This window comes from Leucoraja erinacea, chromosome 7 (assembly GCF_028641065.1).
Source record: "Leucoraja erinacea ecotype New England chromosome 7, Leri_hhj_1, whole genome shotgun sequence".
Taxonomy (NCBI): domain Eukaryota; kingdom Metazoa; phylum Chordata; class Chondrichthyes; order Rajiformes; family Rajidae; genus Leucoraja; species Leucoraja erinaceus.
In genome coordinates, this window is record NC_073383.1 from 34180018 (window position 1) to 34197198 (window position 17181).

General features: G+C 42.3%; 1 protein-coding gene across 14 annotated transcripts in view; it reads left to right on the forward strand.

Annotated features, from left to right (window-relative positions):
* Positions 1–8389: 8389 nt before the first annotated feature.
* tra2b (transformer 2 beta homolog) overlaps positions 8390–17181 on the forward strand; it is a 35759-nt gene continuing 26967 nt past the window's right edge. The window contains exons 1-3 of one of the 14 annotated variants that reach the window (XM_055638219.1): positions 8412–8549; positions 11579–11636; positions 12477–12554. Coding sequence is in view for 5 of the 14 variants with exons in the window: in XM_055638206.1 (XP_055494181.1) it covers positions 8918–9067; positions 10990–11016 (177 nt within the window). In the remaining 9 variants the exon portion in view is untranslated. The other 13 variants (XM_055638213.1, XM_055638209.1, XM_055638218.1 and 10 more) reach the window with 13 other exon arrangements.

Here is a 17181-nt window from a genome sequence, read left to right on the forward strand (position 1 = left end):
GTGCAGGTTTTTTCAAAAACATGATGGTTGTAGCTGTTCCTGAACCTGGTGGTGTGGGGCATCAAGCTATTATACATCCTGCCTGATGGTAGCAGCTAGATATCGCTGATATGATGTGATGATATCGCTGTCTTAAGGCAGTGCCTAATGTAGTTGCCAATTTCAGTGGTGATAGTCTGCTCAGTAGGTGACCCAGACCTATGACAATGCAGCTAACTTTTAGATACCCTTCCAAATGGTCTGGCAGGTCACTCAGATTAAGGCCAGATCAAAACGGGCACAAAACTTTGGCCTCAGTTAAAAATATGTGCCAGATTTGTAGGATTTCATTGAGATCTAAATAATTCAAAGAGGTATCTTACTGGTAGGAACAGTATGTTATAGGTTTCATTAATAGGTCAATATAAATCTATTACAAAAATCGCTACTCTGTGAAGGCACCCTCATACCTGGACACAATGATAAAAAGCTGTATATTGCCTTCTGTATCTTTTGACCATTACCTTCTATACTGAACTAGACAAGTAAGCCAGCTATCACAACAGTGCATTGAAAATAAAAAAACTGCAAATGCTTTATTTAAAATAAAGCCAGAAAATGCTGGAAGTTCTCATACAATGGCATCTGTGGATAGAGAATCAGTTAACATTTCAATTCAAGTTTGTTTTTAAACATTTAATTAACTTTCCTATTATTTTAATAGAAGATGTGTAGACTTTTAAATATTAAAATTATATATAGGATTAGCACTACAGGGGAAAGATCAGCCATAATCTTATTGACTGGCAGATTAGGTATGAAGTTGAATGGCCCAATCCTGTTTCATTTTCTCATGTTCTTATGTTTTTTCCCCCAATTAGTTCTTGGTCGAGCTCTGTTTATTTTAGTAAAAAGATTGCATACATGCTCAATTTAAAAATTCGCAAGTGTTCTAAACCTGCAAGGCCCTAAACCTTTCCTATTTCTGTAAACTCTACCAGCCCAATAAATCTTTGTCCTTATGTATCTCTGATTTTATTTTTCTTTGCCACTGGAAAGGTTATGAAGGGTGTGGGGAGTAAGGGCAGAGTAGGATTAGACTGGGTCTGGTATGAAAGGTTTGAATGGTGAAGTGTGCGAGTGTCTGACTGTCCGCATAGTCCTGACTTTTATGCTGTAATGTGCAGGTGCAAGCTGACCCACTCACTCCAACTGGCCGGCAGAATCACTTGAATGAGCATAATATTGAGCATGTATTCAGCTCAATATTTGGCAGCAAAGGAATGTATTCAAGGCATTCTACTCCATATTCACAATTAAAGCCTCTACTATAGTTTGCTGAATAGAGAGATTATAGTATAAAATGCTGATCAGAGTATTGATGACAGTGTACCAGTTCCTATGTGGGGTCCCAAAGTTGAGTTGCTTACTATTAAGATTTTAAGTGATGAAATACATGCCATTGTTTTAAAGGGTATCTTCCAGAAAGCACACAGCAGCCCATAACAATACATGAAAAACTTTGTACAATGGCTCCATGGATTTTCAGAAACCTAAGACATGCTTTCGGTTGAGCCAATAATCCTGCAGTTACTATTATCCAAATAAATTGCATGGATTGAATTTCTATTAAAATCCTAATTGTCCTCTGTAATTTTGTCCTCTGTCCTCTGTAAGATTTATCTGGTATTTCCAAAGATATAGGTATCTCCAAACCATTGAATGAAGTCAATGTATATTTAATTTAGAGAGTGAACTTTGCAAACAAAGTATACAGCTTCTTAAATATGCTGAATATATTTTTTAATTGACTAAAATGAATTTGAATGAACAAGCACAGCTAATACTAAGACATGTTTAAACCAATAAAAAAAACATTTGAATGAAGGAATACATAGAGACATATTTAATAACACACTGAGAAGGAAGTTACTCAGGAAAGCATCAAATATTGATAACGGTCATTTGAAATTGAAATGTGATCCTCCTTGTGACCAATTATCGTTGAAGCTAATTTTGTGATTTGGAAGCTTTTCCAAAAATATCAATAACTTCAAATTTCTACTGATACAAAAATCTTACAGTGAGCTGACTTCATTCTACATTAACCTTCAACATAGCTAGACATGCTATAAATGCAGAATACGACCTGCCTACTTAAAAATGCCAAATAGCTTGAATATACTAGGAAGATACTTTACAGTATTGATGTACAGAGGGATCGTGGGGTCTACATCCATAGTTCTCTGATAGTGGCAACATAGAGTGGTAAAGAAGGCATCTGGTATGATTGTCTTAGTTGGTTGGGGCATGAAGTGTACATAAACGTCAGGAAGTCATGAAGCTATAAGACTTTGGTTAAGCTGTATTTGGAGTAGTGCCTGCAGTTCTGGTTGCCCCATTACAGATGTGGAAGCTGTGGAGACAGTGCAGAAGAGGTATACCAGAATACTGCCTGGATTAGTGGGTATTAAATACAAGGAAAAGTTTGACAAACTTGGATAGGTTGGATCTTCAGAGGTTGAGGGGATACCCGACAAGTATATACAATCATGGGAGGCATAAATAAGGTGTCCCAGGGTGAAAAAGTCAAAGACTAGAGCGCATAGCTTTACGGTAAGGGGAAAAGTTTAAAAGAAATGTGCAGGGCAAGCTTTTTTTACACAGTGGGTGCCTGGAGCTTGCTGCCAAGGAGTGGTCGTGTTTAGGAGATTTTTAGATAATAATAATAATAAACGTATTTGTATAGCACGTTTAAAAACAACTTACGTTGACCAAAGTGCTTCACATCAGTGCAGGTACTAATTTGATACATACAACAGTAGACAGACTTAACAATACATACATAAACTGTATACAGTGCCCCTTCAGAGGGGCTCAAAACGCTTGGGAGTAGAAATAGGTTTTGAGTCGTGACTTAAAGGACTCAATGGTGGGGGCAGTTCTGATGAGGAGCGGGATGCTATTCCACAGTTTAGGTGCTGCAACCGCAAAAGCGCGGTCACCCCTGAGCTTAAACCTAGGCCGCGGGATAGTCAGTAGCCCCAAGTCGGCCGACCTGAGGGACCTGGAGGTAGAATGGTTGGTTAGAAGATTTTTGATATGGGGGGGCAGGCCCGTTAAGGGCTTTGTAAATGAATAAGAGGAGCTTGAAGTTGATTCTATACCGTACTGGGAGCCAGTGAAGAGAGGCAGGCCAGGATCGGGGTGATGTGGTTCCTTTTACGGGTACCCGTCAGAAGTCTTGCTGCGGTGTTTTGGACCAATTGCAGATGGGACTGGGATGATTGGCTGATGCCAGTGTATAGGGAGTTGCAGTAGTCAAGGCGAGAAAAGATGAATGCGTGGATGAATTTTTCAAGGTCGTCGAATTTGAGGAATGGTTTGATTTTAGCTATTGTACGAAGCTGGAAGAAACCAGCTTTTACCACAGAGTTGACTTGCTTGTCAAACTTTAATGCGTAGTCAAATATCACGCCATGGTTTTTGACGTGCGGTTTGACTAAGGAGGTTAGGCTTCCAAGGCTGCCTGTTATCGTTTTGATGGAGTAGGAGGGGCTGAGTAGGATGACCTCAGACTTGCTCTCGTTAAGTTGGAGGAAGTTCTGAGCCATCCAGCATTTTAAATCATCAAGGCAGTGCATGAGGCTGTTTTTAGACCAATTGTTGGGTTCAGGGGGAGATAGAGCTGTGTATCGTCTGCATAACAGTGGAAAGAAATGCCATGCCTTTGAATGACTTGGCCGAGGGGGAGCATGTAGAGAGAGAAGAGAATGGGGCCTTGTGGAAACCTGCAGAAAAGGCTAGCTGGGGAAGAGACAGAATTGCCTATGTTCGTAGAGAAACTCTTGTTTTTTAGGTAGGAAACGAACCAGCTCAGGGCAATGCCATCAACACCAATCCCGTACCGGAGACGGTCAATTAGGATGGTATGGTCCACTGTATCAAACGCTGCGCTGATTAAGCTTGCATAACACCGATGACAGTACAAATAGAGTAGAGTTTAACTTGTATAGCATTCATTAATTCATATAGCATCCAGTTATCTGGACTACACTTTGTCTCAAGCTTCCTCTTGCAACGATGATATCCCCAACTCTCAATTTCTCCATCTCCACCGCATTAACTTCCAAAATGAGGCTTTCCATTTCAGAACATGAAGTCCTCGTTCTTTAGTAAACGTAGTTCCCCCCTGCTGTCATCACTTACCACCCAAACCACCCCCTCCCCAGGTACTTTCCCCTGCAAATGCACAAAATTGAACATCTGTCCCTACATCATCCCTCACCTCCACCCGGGAACCCCAGCAGTTCTTCCAAATGAGCCAGAGGGTCATGTGCACCTTCTCTAATGTCATCCACTGCATCAGGTGTTCCCAATGTGGCCTCCTGTACATCAGCGAGACCAAGTGTAGAGTCGTCCATCGTTAGGCAGAACTCTTGCGCCAGGCCTATTGGATCTCCTGGTTGCTAATAATTGTAACTCCTTGTCCCATTCCCATATGACCTTTCTGTCCTGGTCCTCCTCCATGCTCTAATTGTAGGTAAATAAAATCGCACTCGCTCTCCCTTCTTCTCCCACATCTCTCCCCCCCCCATGTACCACTTGGACTTGCACCTATTTCTCTCACCTGCATCACATCGCTTCCCCTACTTAACAACTCTTATATTTCACACTGTCTTTTCTCCCCACCCCGAGATCTTTGGTTTCCTCCCACACTCCAAATGCCGACACATTTGTACATTAATTTGCTTGGCATATATGAAAATTGTCTCTAGTATGTGTTAATGTGCAGGGGATTGCTGGTCGGTGCGAAATCGGTGGGACAAAAGGGCCCGTTTCCACACTGTATCTCTAAGCCAAACTAAACAGACTACGTCCGGGGTCTTAATCTTTCTTCGGACTTCACTAAATTCCTCCAACACTTTGCTTTATGAATGCTTTATTGCCACATGACAGGTCACAGTGACATTTTTTGCTTGCATACCTAAGGTATGCAAATAGTCGCCACATACGGTGCTCACAAAGTACCCCTGCACCAGGTTCCCAATTGTTCTCCCCCACCTCCCCCACTCTGGGTCCTCCATTGTTCTTCCTCCTCCCTCAAGGCAGTCACGCCGGCTCCTTCATTGTTCCTTCCCCCGGCAGTGGCGTCCTCACTTCCACATGGTCCGTCGTCTGTCGGCCGACGCCATCATCGACCACAGCACCAACCTCTCCACTATCACTGTTAAGTCATTTCCAGACGCCTCCGTGGTGCCGACCCAGGACCCAGCCGCAGGCTCCGTCGACCCAGGAGCAGGCCGCAGCTCTGACCCGCAGGCTCCGCCGGCCTTGGGCTCCGACACGCAAGGTTCCAATCTCAGCTTCTTAGCAGCCTGCCAGGAAGCGTTTGCTGTTGCGGCCTGTTGGGAGGCGTCGAGATCCCACCAATGTCATACGTCTCCTCAATGCCTTTAATCTATGCTATCGCTATTCAATCTTTCTGACAAAATGATTGCACAAATACAAAATAACAGGCAGGAAGAGATCTGAATAAATCTCAAAACAGCCTAGAAGAGCGTAAATGTAGGAAGGAAGTGTAGATTGTCAGAGGTTATGGGGAGAAGGCAGGAGAATTGGGTTATGAGGGAGACATAGATCAGCCATGATTGAATGGCGGAGTAGACTTAATGGGCCAAATGGCCCAATTCTGCTCCTATCACATGACCATAGAAACATATAAAATAGGTGGAGGCCATTCGGCCCTTCGAGCCAGCACCGCCATTCATTGTGACCATGGCTGATCATCCACAATCAGTCACCCATGCTTGCCTTCTCCCCATATCCCTTGATTCCGCTAGCCCCAATAGCTCCATCTAACTTAAATGCATCCAGTGAATAGGGAGGTTGCACGGCAGTCGAGTCACGACCCGTGACCCATACTATAGCCACGCAATGCCAACTGGAGTATAGGCGGTGAACTGCAGGTAAGCACTTACCATGGCTTCCAGCGTAGCGGACCTGTTAAAAAACGCTGAAATTATCAATTTTTGCACTGTAAATAAGTGTGGAAATCGGGGTAACCGTGAGAGATATTTATCCTACTTCAGAATTCCAAAAGCGAGGAGAAATTATGGTCAAGAGAAGCGACAGCTGAAGGGACAACAACAGCTAAAGTGGTTGGCGAACATTGGCCGTGCACATATCAAGATTGAAAATATTGGGAATTATCGCATTTGTTCACTTCATTTCATCAACAGTAAAGGACCCGTCCCACTTGGACGACCTAATCCACGAGTTTAGAAGACCCTAGACGAGTTGAAAAAAATGTCAAGGTCGTGTTGACTCGCCGAAGTAAAAGATCTCCTACGACTATGTCTACGACCTCCTACGACTATGTCTATGACCTCCTACGACCCCCTCGACTTCAGTCTTCCACACCTAAGACCAACTATTACTAGCTACGAGTGGAAAATGATCACATGATAAAATGATGTCATGTTTTTTATTCTCGGGCCAGTTACCGACCTACGACTACCATCACGACGTACCTACGAGTAAAAAGTATCGATTTTTTTCCATGCCGACCTTTTTTTACTTGTGGACATTTTTTATCAGGCTGGAAAAAACGGCGCGAACTACTTGAGGCCACGAGTTCGCAGAGACCACTCACAAGCATGAGGAAGAGTTACGAAGATCTCCTACCACCTCGTGGCGACCATGCTGCGAGTATGAGTCAAGGGCAAACTCGGCAGAGGTCGCCAATTAGGTCGTGAAAGTGGGACAGGGGCTTAAGGCATTATTTGTGTTTTTCTTGCTTACTTTGGCATCTAAAAAGTTTCAGAAGTGATAAATCTGGCTGTAAAATTTAAAAATCGCCCATGGTTCTCAAGTGGGTTTTTACATGCAAAAAGAAAACGCTTCTGAAGCTAAATGTATAATTTAAAAATATCACAAACCATACGTGGGTTTTGAATTGTAATTGTAAATCTTTATTGTCATTTCCTGAGTATTCGCATACTCAGGAAACAAAAAAAACGTTTCTCGACCAGTGTCCATTCAGTTTTCGTTACAAAATAAATAGCAATTAAAGTTAAAATACATGTCATGAACAATTTAACCCTCTAATAACATTCAATAACATTCAACAGCCGTTCCGACTGGCAGCGGGGTGTTTGTGCGCGATACTTGGCAGGGGGGAAAGTTCATTTAACAGTCTTATAGCCTGTGGGAAGAAGCTGAGGAGCATCCTGCTGGTTTTGCAGCTGATGCTCCTGTACCTCTTCCCAGATGGGAGGATGGTGAAAAAGTCATGCGATGGGTGGTAAGGGTCTTTGATGATGGAGATGGCTCTGTTGATGCATCTCTTCTTGTATATGTCCAGCAGGAAGGGGAGTGGAGCACCAATAATCCTGCTTGCGGTCTTCACTATCCTGTCATTTGACTCAGAAGCCAAGGAATGGCGTCATTGTTAGCTGTTAATTGTACATAATCAACCTCAGCAAATAGACAATATCTTTGAAAGGGAGTGGGTGTTTAAGCTGTCAGGACATTTTATTATTTGCCAATAGCATAATGATAAAAAAAACTTACTAATCCACACACCACTCGTAAGTCTGGCGAATTTTTTTTAAATGATAAATTTAGCTTCAGAAGCGTTGTCTTTTTGCATGTAAAAACCCACTTGAAAACCATGGGCGATTTTAAAATTTTACAGCCAGATTTATCACTTCTGAAACTTTTTAGATACCAAAGGAATCAAGAAAAAAACACAAATAATGCCTTACTGTTGATGAAATGCAGTGAGCAAATGCGATAATTCCCAATATTTTCAATCTTGATATCTGCACAGCCAATGTTCGCCAACCACTTCAGCTGTAGCTGTTGTTGTCCCTTCAGCTGTCGCTTCTCTCTAGCATCATTTCTCCTCACTTGGACTTCTGAAGTAGGATAAATGTCTCTCACGGTTACCCCGATGTTCACAATTATTTACAGCGCAAAAAAAAGCAATTTCAGCGATTTTTAACCGGTAAGAAAGTACGCGTTTCGTGTATTAAGTGTATGCCGGAGGCTGCCATGTACTCCACATGGATTGAGCTGCTCCGTCGGTCACGCTCTTTGACCTTACGTCAACCCCCACCCCCTATTGGCCTCCACTGACTTCTGTGGCAGAGAATTCCACAAATTCACAAAACAACCTTATTGTCTATCTCAGTCTGGAAGAGCGAATTGTTTCCTCGAGCCCTAGCCAGAGGGAGCCCAGCCTCACCCCCATCCACCACCAAGTGCGGCGCATCCGAAGCTGCGGGTGAACAGCGACCAAAGATACTACAGGAGCTCTAATCTCCGACAGCGACCGCCATCTCCCCGGGATCATAGCAACCGAGCCCGGCGGAAACACGTCGGCGGCGAGCGTCACTTCCGGCAGTGGGTAGCTCGAGGTAGGTGGCGTCGGTTTGGGGCTCCGTCGCTCAGCTTTTGTTTCCCCACCCCCGCCCCCTTTTTGCCCCTCTTGAATAGTTTGAGGCATTTCGCTATTCACAGCCGCCATCATGAGCGACTCCGAAGAACAAACGTACATCGAAAGGGTGAGTTTGATCGAAATATTGCCGATTTCGTTTAAATGTCGGTCTTGTCTCCAGCGGCTTTTTGAAGATCTCAGGGTTTGGTGTGTGCGAGTGCAGCAGCGCGGGTCCCGCTTCCCTCTGGGCCGACTGGTCTGTTGGCGAGGCGGCGCAGGCCCGTGTGGACACTATTGGCTGCTCTGGCTGCCACTCACCACCCAGAGAGGTGCCTCATTGGCCCAACAGTGTTGTCAGTCGGCAGTGGGCGGGGCTGGTGAGGGGAGCCCGCTGGGTCCCTGTGTTTCTTCACTTCTGAATTTTTTTTACCCCTGGATATTGTGTTTTAATATTTTATTTTTGTGGTGCCCTTTTATCCATTAAGACGGGCGTGCATGGTTGTGGGACGTGCCCTCCCGTTCGTCCTACAGGCAGGCGGGCCACATGCTTCTCACTGCAGCGCTGGCGGGGTGTGCTGGCGACCCCGAAGTATTTGTTTCCAATTTAGCAGATCTCGAGCACGCTTGGGCGTAAACAAATTTAAGGTGGTTGAATTAAAATTGCTAGAGGTTTGGGGGGCGGAATGTTGTAAGTACAAAGCAGTTGAGGGGGGATTTTTTTTTTTCAAATTGGATTCGAATGCGACTGGAAAACATCATTTCCAATGTAGGCCATTGAACTCTTTGTCCCCACCGATTTTGTTTGTGAGTGTGGGTTTAGTTCAAGTGCATTGAGGAATTGCTAGTAATGGTCTGGTACGCCTGCTTTCTGCAGTGCGGATAGGATGCTATTGTTACCAACAAAGAGATTCTCGATTTTTAAGTTTTGTTTGATTGACCAGAACTTCCTTCTGAAGTTGATGTCATATTTTGGGAGGGCAGGGTGCAGTGCAAACTGGTCAGGGTTAGTTGGTCAATTAAATAAGCGAGTTTGGTATGCCGAAAAACGCAAGGAATCATGGGATTTGTCAAAGGTCGTAAGCTATAACAGTGAATAGATCTCAGTGGGGAGCGGGTGGACCCAGGGGGGTGGGACGGGGGGAATCCCATGCGCGGCCGAACCAGTCCCCAATGTCCCCCCCCTTCCCCCCCCACTCGAGACGTCCAGAGACCGACGGGACATCGCCCCCAGGCCCAGCGTGGAGAAGTGCCAACCCCAACACCAGTGGCCCCAGACCCACAGAACCCACAGCCAGCGCCAACTCCAGCTCAACCCTGCTACAACTCCAGAGGAGCCCGCTCCCTGATGGGCCGCTATGGCGACAAGTGCCAGTTTGCCCACGGCCTCAGCTGCCACCCCAAGTACAAGCCGTACCTTGCACACCACTGGCTTCTGCCCCTATGGTACCCGCTGCCACTTCATACACAACCCCGAGGAGGAGCGAAGGCCTCGCTTGCACCAGAGCGCCAGCCTGCGCCCAGCCTCCTCCGGCGCTAGACTGGGCCACACTGCGGGCGGCCTTCAACCCTGACCTGGTGATAGAGCCGGCCCGGACTTTGGGGCTGGGCAAGGGAGGGGGACGAGGTTGTGCTGCCACCAGCACCACCATCACCCGCAGCTCCAGTGGGCGTCCGGCCTGCGCCATGACCAGCAGGAGCCCGTCCCCAGACTCTCTCCAGCCAGCACAACTCTAGCAGCAGCGGCTCCGAATCGCCCGGTTTCAAGCAAGGCCGGCTGAGGGGGGGTGGAGGTGGAGGGCTGCCGGGACCAACCCGGTGGGATAGGCAGAGCCGAGCTGGACCCAGCGGCTGCAGCACCCCTCCTACCCAGGGCCACATCGGGATGGGGACGGGGACGCCCCAACAGCAACTCAACAGCACCCACAGCGACGGAGAGCCGACCCCGACCCGACTACGGACGAAACGCAAGCCTGCACACAATGCAGCACCACCGTTGCCAAGACTGTTTTATAGCTAGTGACCTATGACCTGGGCATGCGCAGTCAGAATACCGAACTCGCTTATTGTGAACGTTGATTAATGTGGTCTGTAGTAATAGAGCATCAGAAGGTCAGTTGGGTTTTGCTGAATTGCAGGTTCCACAGTGTCTGTTATGAAGTGAATTTGCAGTTAAATCCTCAAGTTTACAAGATTGCTTTATACCAGAATAATTATTTTTATGTTCTGGTAATTATATCCCTTGTCTACCTTATGCAAAACAATCCAACCCCATTCATTCCTCCTGGCCTGCACGTGTAAAATAAATAAGGAATACAGTCTGTAGTTTTGGATTCATTTGGGATTAGTTTGACACGGACTACATTTATATAAGCAGTGTGGCTTTTGGTTGTTAACATTTCATTATTGATTCCTTGTTGTAATATCACACTTACATGGAGCAGTTTCAATGACTGACTTTTACTGACAAATGTATTTTACCAAATTACTGTGCAAATATTTTTCTCTTTAACCTCCCCCATCATCCTCCCAAAACCCTGGTGAAAATTAACCGAAGCTATCGACAATAGAAGACAAGGGGGAGGGAGACCCAAAATGTAAGTAAGGCATTAGCTGGGCTCAGCGGTACTTTGAATTTAAGAATATCGATTACCCAATTCTCCCAGGGTCTTGTGTATCTTCGTACCCTTCAATGAACAACTGCACAGAGTTCCAAGAATGCTTTCCCACAAATGTGGAAATCCCAGTGCTGTGCTTATCCCCTTTCCCAAAGCAGGTTAGTTTTAGATTAATTATTATTTACATGCTTGGCAAGTTGACATTTCCTGATCAATTTACATTTAGCCTGTCCACACAGCGTTGCATTGGGAGTTCATTCCTTTGCACTTCCCTGTTAGCAACTTGCAGAATCTGATCAGTTAGTATTTATTTAAAAAAATTGGTGATGTTATTAAAAGGGTGATCTGTATTTACTTGTAGATGTACTGTTTTGAAATTTTGACGTGGGAAGCCTCATATCTTTCCCAACTGCACGCTATGAAATGGATACAGTATCCCTTGTTTGTATTTTTAGCTGAGTAAAGATTATCTGATTCTGGTCAGACCATAGATCCCCTAAAGTGTTTGTCAGAGCACCTGTTATTTTACATTTATTGGTAGTGTCACTGACATTGATGAGGGAAGAGTCCCAAGACAAAAAGAAGATAGAAGCATTAAGGTTTGTTGTTTTTTTTAATTTACATACTGTACTATAGGTTGATACTATTCTTAAAGCTTTTTGTATGAATGTGCTTTTTAATGGCTTATTGGTTATTTGCCCACTGGAGCCACTTTGCTGAGTTAATAACATTTGACTTATTTGTCTAAATTAGCTATGCTGCTGAAGAGGATTGCAGAGTCCGATGCAATATTAATTGTTTTTGAAATTCCATACATTTACTGCATGCATTTATTTTTGCATGTTTAGAGAACAATTTATACATATGGAGAACAGTCATGGTTCAAGCAAGCCAGGCAAATTATTTTGCACTGCTTGAAAACGTCATGATTGTAAATGATGGAAGACCTTGATAGAAAATGGTAATGGCATCCAGTGGGTCAGTTTTCACTTGGGAAATTTTTTTTGGATGGAACCTTTGATTTGTGGAACCTGAATTTTAATTAACAATTTTTTTTACCATGCACTCTATTTCTCTTTTAGATGCTGTCTGATCCATACATAATTGTCATTTTCTGTGTTGAAAGTATGGATAGTATAATGAACTCCACATCAAGATCTGAGACCATTGATTTACGCAGTTTAAATCAAATTCCCTTTTGTTATGTACAGATTTTTTTTTTAACATTGTTAACGATTGTATATACTTTAATTCTATCTGCTATTTTATGATGTTTCAGGGTTTTGACGATCCTTCCATGTAAACCGTAAATCAATGTCTTGGGTCATGATTAATCTTCATACTGGTCTTTGTGTAGTGCATGGCAAAAATTGGTCATTCACATTGCAAACTGTACATAGGTTGTACTCAAATTATATTTTTATGCTTTAATTTATCAGATGAAAGGATTTGTTTACCTTTGTGGAAGATATTTGGAAAGATGAAGAGGACAGCTGTCATGGCTATTTGCTATTACTGTAAGGGGACATGCAGATTGCGGCCTACTTTTTGGTATTCTAAGAACTATAACAAACTGGTGTGAATTTGGCATACCTCGTGGTAGAATAAGGCAAGAAAAGAACATTTGCGATTATTAAATCTGAAATGAGCAGTGCTGGGAACACGTAAACAGGCAGCCACTGAAGAGAAGTTTGGTTTTTGGAATTTATGTGTGTAATCCTTCAGATACGAAGCCCGATATTTATGAATGGTTCTAGAAATTTTTAATGTGTTGTGGGTCCAAATGTAGTGGATTACTGACACAAGAGGCTGCAGATACTGGAATCTGGAACAAAACCAAACCACTAGACGAACTTCATGCGTGGATGGAAATGGACAATCGATATTTTGAGTTAAAGACCCTTCACCTGGATTGAAAGCGTAAAGGACGGAAAGACAGAATAAAGAGGTGAGGTGGAGGGGTGGGGCAAAAGCTTTGAGTTTCGGTGAAGGGTCTCGACTCAACGTGTCGATTGTCCACTTTCCTCCACAAATGCTGTTTGAGTTCCTCCAGCAGTTCTTTGCTAATGAATGGCTGGTTGAATGCAGTGAATTTGCAGTATCTGAAGTAATTGTTTGTCAGTTGTTCTATTGTCAGTTCATTCACACTTCTGGATAAATTATTAACAATTTTGTTAAATGGAGAATGTTTTCACTTTGTGTCAATCAAGAAAATTGGATTTCTGTCCAAACCATGATTTTTATCCTTGCATGACAAATTTGAAACAATTCAAATAATTACATTTATGTACGATGTTAAGTACCTGACCCACAATATAATTTTCTTATCCCAGATAATTAATGACATTCCATGATGAACATTCATTTACGATTTATTAATATTTGCTCTAATTTAAGGGCAGAAAATAAATTAGGTCTGTTCTGGAGATGGGCTGGTCAGACAGATATGGGAGGCTCTCATTTGTAATAGCTTTCTGCAGTTTGCTCATTTTACTCTCAAAAACATTGTTAGAGTAATGAAGAAATGGCTCTGAAGTGATAGGGATGGGTATTATTTCCACGTGGAATTCCCTTGCCTTCAGAGATTTACAACAATCATCAAATTCTACATGGACCTGCTAAGATATGAGATTATGCAACTTGGGATGGAAATTGACATGGTTAAAATGAACTGTTGCTGTGACTGAATGTGGTAGAATTTTGTAAAACTAAGTTCTTGAATGGCGGCTTACCATTGAATATTTGATTAGTTTTTTCTTCAAAACTAAATGTCTGAATAAAGAATGGGAAAACACTAATTGTCAGAAATCGAAATTAGGGCTATGATTGAGTGATATTGAGAAAGTAGTTCACAATTATTCATTAGTGATGTACAAATGTTTTATCAATTTTTCATATTTAAAAAAAAATGTTTGTAATCTTACTAAGATAACTCATTTTAAGAACCATCAAGGACGGGGAGGATCAAATTTTATAGATAGTTGTGTATTTGTTGCTGGTCCAATAGCTGTCATTAAATGGGTAGCATCTTATTCTTTAATGTCTAATTTTTGATGTGAATTTAGTGTTGGGGTATTTTTTTTTCCTGGTGATTATCTGTTGTAGCTGTATTTGTTACATATTACATGTTCAATTTGAAATTTTCATTACATCAGTAAATTCTTTGATGATATAAGGAAGTGCCTCCCCCAAGCGCAAGTTGTCTCAATTTCAGTTATTGCAAGGATTCTTACCACAGTCTTTAAACTAAGGAATATTCCAACATGCTGCAGGGTTCAGAGATCAAGGGATGTCGTCAAATGTTAATTCTAAACTATCTTCACTGTTAAAGTGTAAAAAATGTAACTTGTGGATTTGTGGTTATTCATACCAACAAAATTTGCCCTCTGTACAACATAGCCGCACAGTAGTATTGTAATAAAATTGCTATACTGCAGCATGTTGCTCATTATGTAGCTTAACATTTTGCACTATTTCAATCATGAGACCCATGCAAACAAATGTACTAAGTAATTTTGATTGTTGTGGAGTCTATATTGTCCGAAAATTGCCTGTTTATTATTGATACTAACTTTATTTCGACCATTTGCCAAAAGTGTAATCTGTACATTTAGTGCCCACTGAGGTTAAAATGCAGGTATCAAGCATTTCTCTTTTGAAATTGGGCAGCATTTTAAGTACTTTTCTACAGAAAAATACTTTAATGCAGTCGTTCTTTCAGTCTAATACCCGAGTTTATTGGACATCGGCAAAATAAACTGGCAATGCTGAATGTAAGTTTAATACTAAAATTTGGTAAGGAAAGAACCAATTAGTACATCATCTACATCCAACAGAATGTATAGTTTAATGTACATTTATTGGTTTTAAATTAATCTGGAAGCATTTGGTACTTGGAATTTTCTTGTTTGCAGACATTTAACGGCAACTAACAGATATCTTCATAATTGAAACAGTATGCATATTAGAAAGGTATACTTGTGTCACAGAAGGCAGTGGAGAGGTTTTTAGTTTGATACCTAATGAAATGTGTTCAGAGCTGCTTCCATGTTGCTGTTTTATTACTATTGGTAACAGCTTGGTCCACTAGAAGGTTGTTGTCTAACACCACTCCTACGACTTAACTTTCAAGTGAGTCAGCGCACGCCCAAATTGGTATTAAGAATTGGCGATAATAGTACAACAAAGCAGTGCAGACAATTTTGTTGTTATGATATAAATGCAAGAAATTGAATTGGGGTATAGCACTACATGCTTTTGAGTATGCCTCCCTATTTGACTGTTTTCATTACTCTTTGTGCAATCCCAGAACAATAATATGGTCAGCAATTGGCACCTGCAATACCTTGCTGTTTTGTTAACTGAGAAATAATATTAGAATAGTTAATAAAAATAATAAAATTATAATACAAAATGAGGTATTTTTTCAAATAATTATTCTGATTAGTTTTCCTGATACAAACTTCATAAGCTTTGAAGTTTATGAAGCGTCATAAATTTACACAGATTTGTTATTTGTTATAATAACAAAATACTGGAAGTAATCAGCAGGTCAAAGACTTATCTGTGGAGGGATGCAAAAAAAGTTGTTTCTTTTCATCGGAACATTAAACTGAAACATGAACTCAGTTTTTCTAATAGGATGCTCTGGGAGTTGTTTCTTCTATTTTTGTTTCATATTACTAACATCCTCTATTTTATTTTTGTTCTGTCTTCTGTTGGATTCATTTAAATGCCCTCCTTTATAAGTTGCGCACATCTGCCAACTAACCACTTATTAAGAAAATTTACTAGCCAGGTCAAAAAACATAGGCAATTTTACACGCTTTTCCCCTCTTATTACGGCATGCATTGGGACCTTGGTTTGCGTTATTCTGCACAGTGCTCATTTCTTAGCGCTTTGGTCTTCCAATCCCAACATTTGCGTGTTCATAACTCGAAATAGATATCCACAGGCAATGCGCTGCTCTGCTGGGAATCTTGTGTTCACTGTTGCTGTGACAGAAATCTGGCACAATGGTTGCCTTTTAATTGCTCAGCAATGCTTTATACTACAGTATAATGTGGCGAGGCTGTCTGTGATAATGATGACGTGAATGAGTGGTGCAATCCTTCATTGCTGACAAACCGTTCAGATTCTACAGCATCTCTCATCAAGTAATGAGGTGGAAGCTTCTGTCTCCAGTATAGAGATTTTACAATGGGAGCAAGTTAAACTGGTCACTAGGTAGATATCTCCTGCGAAACATAGAAAAGCGGCCACATCAGCTTCCATCGCATCCAAAAGGAGGTTATGAGACCGGCTGTGTAGTTCATAATGTGCAAATACATGGAGGTGGTACCGGGGAGGTGCCGGGTGGCCCGCAAATATTTCCATGACTGGGGTGCAGCTCAACAATGAGCAGCTGCACTGCCCTATCCAGTCTGTTCAACGCCAACTCTTGCAGACAGCCTCTCCACATCATTGCTGGATTTGTACCAGGTTCCTGGCACAGTTATGCTTTCCATGATGCACCATTGTGCTAAAATTAACTCTTGTGGTAAAAGATGCGTTATGTTACAGTAACGCAGTGCTGAGTTGCTGCTTCACAGCGCCAGAGACCTGGGTTCGATCCTGACTACGGGTGCTGTGTGGAGTTTGTACATTCTCCCTGTGACCGCGTAGGCTTTCTCTGGGTTTCTCCCACATTCCAAAGATGTGGAGGGTTATAGGTTAATTGACCTCTGTAAATTGACCCTAGTGTGTAGGATAGAACAAGTGTACGGGTGATCATTGGTCGGCATAGACTTGGTGGGCCGAAGGACCTGTTTCCACACTGTGCCACTAAACTAAACTAAACAGCTCATGATGACTATTGCCTAGAATGTTTACCACATAGCTGTTTTCAAGACCAGAACTCTTGGAATTATTGTGTCACTTTTTGGAATCCACAAATCTCCTTTTTCCAGTTCAGTCGATTTAATAGAGTTTTATTGAATATGTTCTCACTGGTTCATCCATGGAGACAAGTTATCAGACAAGTTCATGGCAAAATGCAACAGAGTAGAAAGAGTGAAATGTTATGTACTTGAGATTCAGACTAATTTGAAATCTTACTGGTATTCTAGGTGTAGGAAGGAATTGCAGAGGCTGGTTTAAACCGA